The sequence below is a fragment of the Lepisosteus platostomus genome, chromosome 2 (assembly GCF_059453375.1).
Source record: "Lepisosteus platostomus isolate fLepPlt1 chromosome 2, fLepPlt1.hap1, whole genome shotgun sequence".
NCBI lineage: Eukaryota > Metazoa > Chordata > Actinopteri > Semionotiformes > Lepisosteidae > Lepisosteus > Lepisosteus platostomus.
This window is the reverse complement of record NC_142612.1, coordinates 65,054,038-65,062,732: the sequence shown is the minus strand read 5'-3', so window position 1 is coordinate 65,062,732 and position 8,695 is coordinate 65,054,038. Positions and strand designations below refer to the sequence as shown.

Genomic DNA, 8,695 nt, shown 5'->3' with positions numbered 1-8,695 from the left:
GTTTAAAAAGCACTGGCCCTGTGCACTGCAGCCACAGTAATCTGCAATCCTGCTCATTTACTGAAACATCCAACAAAGTAGAAAACACATAAGTAGTATTAGCAGTAAATCGAGTGTATTGGTAGTATCCACATCCCCCAAAAGTCAGAATTCTTTAAACAGGTTTGTGTGACCTTAACTTTGAACTTTCTAGTGTTTTAGCATTTTTTTCTACGATATCTAGAAAAATGATTGTTTATTAAATGGTTTATTGTCAGTACGTATCTATGATAGGTTTATAAGAAAATCCATATATAACAACCGAAACATTTTTTGGACAAACATAAATGGCTATTTCATTTGTCTTTTAGTTCAATTGTTTAAACAAATATTAAAAACATTTTTGAAGAAACAACTCTGGTCATATCTTGAATTAAGAAAACGGCATAATAAATATTTTTACATGATTAAAACCATTATCATTTTATGTTATACAGAATATTGTATAGTAAAGGAGAGAATCGTTTTAATTGGTGACATAAGTGTTTTATCGGGTACAGATAATAGCAGACTCAAGTGAAAGGCCATTGATGTTCCAGTAGGTAAGTGTTTTTGTATGATATAAAGATAGTTATCAACTATCCTGTCTTTTGTCTGTTTCCCACCAAGGAAAGAGAAATACTACTTTTAACAAGCAGCTCCAACCTTATTGATGAGGTTAGAATTTATTTCCGTATAGGCTATTTCAAAGTTATTCTCGTACGAAAGTGTTATGGTTAGCCTAATGTGCAGGTTACACAAGTAAGCAAAGTGGAAAACGATTGGCTGACAATTCTGGCTGCGGACCTGTGGGCTAGGACAGTGAGCACTGTACTTGTTTAGTAGTCTTAACCTGCTGCCAATATTAACACATCTAAACTTGTCTTGTCCTGGTATTCAGAAGTGTGCCGACGCGGCTGTGCTTATCCTGGTTTGGTCCTGAGTCTACTCTCCCGATTTAAATGCAATGGTTGTTTTAATTTGCTTTAAGGGCCTTTAGCCCTCCTTTTAATACCAACTCCAAAGCTAAATTGCCAGCAGTGATAAATACTGTTGACAGCCTGTCGGAAAGAATTAAATGCAGCCCTGTGTGGTGTCATCAGAAACGATGATAAAGAGAAAACAGGAGCCATACAAGAAAGTCTTCCCTGATTCATTTTTAAAAAGTGCTGAGGGTGGTCAGACTGGAAGAGAAAGACATCAAGCATGCCCTCGGCTGTGATATATAAAAACAGCTTTTACACAGGTTGTGCAAAGTGGTCAAGATACGTAGAAGAAGTTTCTCTACAAGCCAGACTCAGATATTAAACTAAGCATGGCTGTCTGACAGGGGTGTTTGCTGTATCAGGTAAGTGAAATGAAGAGCAAATGAGAGCAGAAGATGTGCCTTCTTTGCCTTGTTGCACAGTTTGCAATTACTCAACACATTAAAAGAAGTATTCTCAAAAGATGAAAGGCAGAAAAAATGATTGTACACAGGTGGCTTTTGCCCTTATGATTTATCTTTTTTCTGAAATGAAGATGGTGTTTTTTGCAATAGCTGCCTAATTGTTTTTTCATTTTTTTTTGTCGGGCCAAAGATTCTCACGGGCAACTTAACACGCGACGCGACCCCCAGTTACAGAAAAAATGTGCCATCATCATTAGCTGTAGTGCTACTAACAGCAAGTGTGTTCACATTTCAAGGAACAAGTGGAGTTTTATTCCATGCTGAAAAGAGAAGAAAAGAAACTCAATGTTTCGGCTTTGAAGTCTTCACACCCGAAGAAGGCCCACAGCCGAAACGTTGTGTTTTAGTAAGTAAAGTAAACAACTTTACTTGTTCGTAGTCAATACTGAATACATGCAGTGAGCATTTCTGTCAGTCTCTCACTAGGACAGTAGAAACTTTGCACCCATGAGCGTGCTAAACTATTTTATCCTAGACAGAATAGTGTAACAAGCAAGGAAAGAAGACAAAAATTAAGGCTTCAGATTAATAAGCGTACATATTTATATGTTTTGCACAATCCATGGTGATAATGAATCCATTATCCTGGGTGAATTACAATATAGAACGTTTAGGTGAATTATATGTACATGGCACAGTTGTGCAGGTACAATAGGATTAAAAAAAGATAATCAAGTGGGCAGCACAAACTGGGCGAGAGCTTCACAAACAAAATGAAACGGCAAGAACACCACCAGTGAAGAGTCTGGATAGGGAGCAGTGGTGTACATGCTGTACGCTTATGTGTAAATAACTCTTACCATGAGTAGGCACAATCAGTAAGTTACAGGCAGGCAGGATGTAGGCGAGTGCTGAGGCATCAGTTACTTTCGAAACAGTCTTGATTAGCAGAAGCCATGTTAAGCAGCATACTGTATTAACAAAATTTAAGCTGTATTCCTGTGAAAAAAGGGACACGATTTCTATACACGTGTTCGCAGATGAGCGAATACGATCTGTCAGGTTAGAAGGGTATAAGGTTATCTGATGACTGCGTTTAAGGGAGACTGCGTCCTGTTGTGGCAGAAGATAATATTAAGTACAGCAAAATGATGACCACCTCTAAAGTGTAGAGGGGCTTACATTGTAAGTAAGAAGTAGTAGCAAATCTTAAATGAGTGGCATGTTTCCTACTTTAATGTTATTAGGTGTATGCTTCCCAGGACAGTACTCGAATGGGAGATCACCAGGAAGAGAGAGGAAGATGTACTGTACCGCAGTGGATTAAAGATGTCATTTCTCTCAGATCATTGTTTCAGTAAGCAAGAAATAAATGTAAACATAAAACCAAAAGGTGTAACTTGTGGAAAGTAGTCTCAAAACCTGGCCTTATCCTTCTGCCAGCTACTTACATTAAATTAGTGGTCTGTTCCCCACTTTAGCCATTTCATAATTTAATAACAATGCAAGGCTGCATTATAAATCGATCAATCAAAGTTTATTTATCAAATGCAGAACAATACAGCATGTAGCAGTAGTCGCTGGGAGTAAAATGTATTTTCTACGAGCTCACCGGTGGTAAAAAATCACAAAATGAAGGTTACGTAATAGAAATTGAATAAAATAAACTCAGACAAAACTCAATATAAATAGAGCAGCGACTGTATGTATCCATGGTGTATGCAATATATTATGTCCAAGTAGTGCAGTATGCACAATACAGTGAGAATTGTGTGTCCATGTAGCCATTACGGGTGATTTGCGAAAGGAGCTGCAGGTTGGCTATTTAGCAGTCTTATTGCCTGGAGGTAGAAGCTGTTCCGTAATCTGTTGGACTTTGACCAAATGCTTCGGTAAACGTTTACTGGACTGTAGGAGGGAAAACAGTTTGTGACTGGGATGACTGGGGTCCTTGAGATGAGTAGATATCCTGGATGTTTGGTAGCTCACAGCCAGTAATGAGCTGCGCTGACTTCACCACCCTCTGCTGTACTTTGCGGTCCCAGGTGGAGCAGTTCCCATACCAGGCAGTGATGCAACCAGTCAGGATGCTCTCAATCGTGCACCTGTAGAAGTTGGCCTGGATATGTGATGGCATGCCGAACTTCTTTAGCCTGCAGAGAAAGAATAGGCGCTGCCGTGCTGTTTTGACCACGATGTTGGTGTGATGGGTCCAGGTTAAGTCCTCTGTGATGTTAACTCCTAGGAACTTGACTGCTGACCCTCTCCACTGCAGTCCCATTGATATAGATAGGTACTGTATGTGATCTCCTTCCTGGTGTTTCCTATAGTCCACAATCATCTCCTTAGTCTTACTGATGTTCAGAGAGAGGTTGTTCTCCGGGCACCATGCGGCCAGGTTTTCAACCTCCTCCCTGTACGCAGACTCTTCACCATCTGTGATCAGGCCAATGACTGTTGTATTGTCTGCAAACTTAATGATGGAATTTGAGTTATGTCTGGCAACACAATCATGGGTAAATAAGGAGTAGAGGACAGGGCTAAGCACACAGCCTTGGGGGCCCCAGCGTTTGGAGTCAGGGTAGATAAGTTGGTTCCCACCCTCACCACCTGCGGACGTTCTGTCAAGAAGTCCAGGATCCAGTTACAGAGGGAGGTGTTCAGTCCCAGGTCCTGGAGCTTGATGACAAGCTTAGAGGGCAGTATGGTATTGAATGCTGAGCTGTAATCAACAAACAGCATCTCTCATATGTTCCTTTCTAATCCAGGTGTGACAGGGCAGTATGCAGGGCAGTGGCAAAAGCATCTTCTGTTGACCTGTTCTGGCGATACGCAAATTGCAGTGCGTCTAGGGTGTCAGGCAGTGAGGAGGTGATGTATGCTTTGACGAACCGCTCGAAGCACTTCATGATAACTGATGCGAGTGCAACAGGGCGGTAGTCATTCAGGCAACTGACTGGGTTTCTTAGGAACAGGGACAATGATGGTTTTCTTAGAGCAGGAAGGAACTACAGACTGAGCTAGAAAGAGATTGAATATGTCCGAGAAGACATCTGCCAGCTGATCTGCACATGCCTTCAGAACAGGGATAGCATCAGGGCCAGGAGCCTTGTGTGGATTGGTCTTTTTAAAAACTTTACTCACTTCCACTCTGGATATGATCAGTGGGTTTCCATCTTGGATTTCTGGAATCTTCCTGGCTGGATCTCCGTTACTGACCTCAAACCGAGCAGATTGAATTTAGCTCATCAGGAAGAGAGGCAGACTGTGATATAGCTAGGTTTTGTTTTGTAGTCTGTAATGGTGCGTATACCACTCCACATGTTCCGTGTGTTGCAGCCATGATAATATGGCTCTAATTTTACTCTGTAGTTGTATTTAGCTATTTTGATAGCTTTCCTGAGGTCGTATCTGGATTTTTTGTATTTATCCATATGGCTAGAATTGAAAGCAGCTGTCCTAGCTTTAAGTTTGGTGCGTATCTCGCCATTTACCCACGGTTTCTGATTTGGATATGTGCGAACAGTAATCCTGGGAATGATGTCTTCAATGCATTTACTGATGTAGCCAGTAACATAGTCCATATACAGATTGATATTACTTCTGGCAGCTTTGCGGAAGATCTGCCAGTCAGTGGTAGCAAAACAGTGATTTAGTATAAAATCTGATTCATCCGACCAACGTTGAATAGTTCTTATAAAACATTACCATGTATAAATAATGGTAATGTTTTATCCTTTGGTAATTGTAATATTGTAACTTTTTTTTTTACTTTGTATATTACAATGGATTATTATCTGCTAAATATAATAATGGTAACACCCAGCATTGCACTGCACCAGATACTTTAAATTATGCTAAAAACAAAATCTCTTACACACATTATGTCATTATAAATCAAAGTAATATGAAAGTAATATGAAAGACAGAAGCACACTTCCCCCACCAAGAATGCTGAATTGTGAACCTTTCCTTGGGGATTCCAGCCACAGCATGCTAGAGACACAGCACAGGCTCGAACTGGCAACATCAAGACTACAGGACTCAACTTGTACACAACAAGAGTGCCTTTCCTGGCTGCACCAATGGATACAATAATCTAGAACGGCAATAACAATGTGTTAAGTAAGCACAAGAAGTAGCTGCCATATCTCAGAAGATACCGCTGCTCTGGAATCAGTCCAGAGATGAAGAACCAGATGCACTCTGGGGATTAAGGGAGTGTCCCACCCTGACAAGCCAAAGTAGCTGAATCTTTTCAGTCTTGAACAGAAAACCCTATAGGAAGACCCTGCTTCAAGTTTTCAAAATCCTCAAGGGCAATGACAAACATTCCAGATCCAGAAGATTTCAAAATAAACATTTCTTTAAATTGAAGAGTGAAACACAAACCAGAGGACCCAAGTGAAAACTATGTGAAAGTGCACTGAAAGCACAGCTCTACCCAAAGGGCTGTGGGAGTGTAAGAAAGCTATCCAGCCGTGCTGTTGAGGACAGTACCTTGGTCTCTTTTGAGAATGGTCTCACCAAATAACCTGCACCACATTGACAACAATTAAGTTCTGCTTAAGAGGCAATGTCATCTGACCCCAAGAGCAGAATATAAAGTGCTTTCAATGTTAGAAAATCAGCTATTCTTGAGTTCTTTGGAAATCTAAAATACTAGTGGCATATGCTTATACTGTTACATCATTAAAAAAAGAACACGTGCCAGGCTAGTTTAGTAACAACTCCAGGGATGTTCAAAATTAAAATTTAATTGCTTCAGTACCTGAATATTGTTTGGTGTAAGTGAAAATGAAATGCCACTGTTTAGACGCATAATAGAATACTATCCATAAAAATCCACAAAATATTACAACCCAACAACATTCTTGGTAGCTGTATTAACATATGTAGAAAAGCTTTAAGACATCAGGAATCAAAGATAAAGTATATAACACAGAACTGAATTTTAAACCTATTTTAACTCTTATTACAAGACATAATATGGTATCCTACAGTGCTGCCATTCAAACAAAATAAGGGAGTAGTGAATCATCTGACCATGCAGCAGACTGAGATGATGTCCAGGGTAGAAGGTAAACAAAAAAAAAATCAGTAAATACATTTGCAATCAAACACTCAAGAATAACAGAGCAGTTAAAATTGTTAGGGAGAGCCCCATTCTCCCTTCTGGCTTATCCTTCTTATAATGAAAGATTCAAATAAACACTGAATAAACCAAAAAAAAAACCACAACAACCATTAAGTTTAGAAATATGCATTCCTGGACAAAACTGCTATCATGTCAAGAGGACTGGCACTTCTACCGTCATTTTTTAAAAAGGAAAGTACAATTTAACACCAGCTTCTGCTTTGATTGACCTACAGTATATACCGTCAAATCATTCCCAGGCCTGTCTTTTAAAATCCTGTTCCCAACCTCACCAAAGCATTCCCAGATATCAGGCCCTTTAAATCCCTAAAACCCCCCCCCATTGGGTTTTCCCATCCTTCGGTTTCACACAAACAGATGATACCTATTTTCTTTTGATTGTTTTATTACATCACCAAGTAAAACAGGCTCCTGTACAGTCACGAAACATGCGAAGAGAACTGCTGGAAGGCCTTTTCCTGGAGGGTCGTCTATTCATACTTGCTCCCAGGAGGTCTGCAGGAGCTGTCCGCTTCCCGGCAAATGAACGGATTAGTCCCAGGCCGACGGATGGTGGCCGCCCCGCACGGCGAGAGGTAAAGGCAAGCCCATCTTGGCAAGTCCAAATTCAGGCCTGTACGAGGAGGGTGAGCCTGCACCTGATGCACGGGACGTGTTCACTTGCCAATTCTCTGAACCACCCAGTCCTGCTGGCAGAGTGGGCACCGGTTGTTCTGTTTCACCCACAGGGACATGCAGCAGTTGTGGAAGGAGTGGTTGCACTCTCCCCAGACCACTGAAAAGGAAAAGGATGAGACAGGCCGGCTTTAAAAATCCACCAAGCAACAGATCACATTCTCTGAGAGCTCATGACCTGGACAGGGTTCAAGAGGTCCGAGTAAACTGCAGCTGCCCTTTACATGCATAGGAATGCTGTGCAGTGAGGTCATTAAAAGGGGTCTGGATTACCATAAGAACGTCAAGGCAGCTATTGATAATTTATCAGATCGTTATTCTGAAGTCGAGAGATGACTGTTATCTCTCGACTTCTTCAAGCAAGATAATTCTGGACACAAAAAATGCGGTAGTATCAGGAATATGAAGCAGACAAACTACTCCCATGATTTTAGTATGTAAAATAACTTTGCACTTATCACGATTAAAGTAAAACGCCAGCACCGTTTTCTTGATACTGCGTTATTTGGTTATTCAAGTAATGTTCTGCAGATTTAAATTATTGTTAACCATATATTCTTAAAGCAAAGGTGGGCCGTAACCAGTAGCACTGAACGGCTAAGGTACTTAATTCTTAGTCCAGCTTTCATGCTTCACCAGATAACACTATCAAATCAGATTCACACGGGACTCACCGACACAATCTTCTTGTTTATTTTCAGCCTGGCATCGAAGGCAAGCATCTAAACAAGCAGGAAAAACACATGCATTACCAGATTGAAATTGACGTAAAAATCTGAAATGTACTTCTAATACGTTAACATACCACAGGCGAAAAAAAGCCACAAGTTAACACGTATTTTTACATCATTTTTCGTTACAAAAATCGTAAAATGTTAACTCAGACAGCTATTGTTATAATTATATACTTACATAGACTATAATAGAGATAACTGTAATGCTGGCTATTCACTCGAAACAACGTTTTCTACTTTATTACTTAAACAACAACATTGTCGGATTTTGCTACGGAAGCTACAATATTCTCTTGTTGATGAGTGCACAAGGCCTACTGCGACGCGACCTGCATGTTACTGCTTTTATCAACCAAATCTTTAAAAAAAAACCTCCCGCATCGCACCACTTCCCCGTCTTACATTGAAAAGAGGTGCATGGCTGCTGCTGCCGACCAACAGGATCCACAACTTCCTTTCTGGTGAAACGACACGATAAAGCCGTGCTCTTTTTCTTTCACTTACCCATAACCTGAACTCTACAAATGGCACAGGTATCGCACTCTACGTCCCAGCTCCACATTGCCACGGCATTCCACTTCTTTAAGGAAAACATTTTGTCTCCTCCAGATTTAGAGCCAGATCCGCCGCTGTGAGAAGGAATCAAAGCCGGCTCGTCTCCGTCATCCATCTCCACCATAGCAATGGTACAAGGGAAAACAAAATGGACGGACCAGTGCG

General features: G+C 40.7%; 1 protein-coding gene across 1 annotated transcript; it reads right to left on the bottom strand.

Moving 5' to 3' along the window:
- Positions 1 to 6,933: 6,933 nt before the first annotated feature.
- rnf7 (ring finger protein 7) lies at positions 6,934 to 8,695 on the bottom strand. The gene is made up of 3 exons (XM_088613361.1): positions 8,480 to 8,695; positions 7,916 to 7,963; positions 6,934 to 7,341 (listed from the first exon to the last, which is right to left on the bottom strand). The coding sequence occupies exons 1-3, from the start codon at positions 8,652 to 8,654 to the stop codon at positions 7,223 to 7,225; spliced, it is 342 nt and encodes a 113-aa protein (XP_088469487.1). The 5' UTR covers positions 8,655 to 8,695; the 3' UTR covers positions 6,934 to 7,222.

Coding starts and splice junctions, on each gene's coding strand:
- rnf7 (XM_088613361.1), bottom strand. CDS start 8,654: ATGGTGGAGATGGATGACGGAGACGAGCCGGCTTTGATTCCTTCTCAC. Junction 7,964..8,479: donor TTGTAGAGTTCAGGTTATGG/GTAAGTGAAAGA, acceptor CTGCTTGTTTAG/ATGCTTGCCTTCGATGCCAG. Junction 7,342..7,915: donor TAAACAAGAAGATTGTGTCG/GTGAGTCCCGTG, acceptor TTTCCTTTTCAG/TGGTCTGGGGAGAGTGCAAC.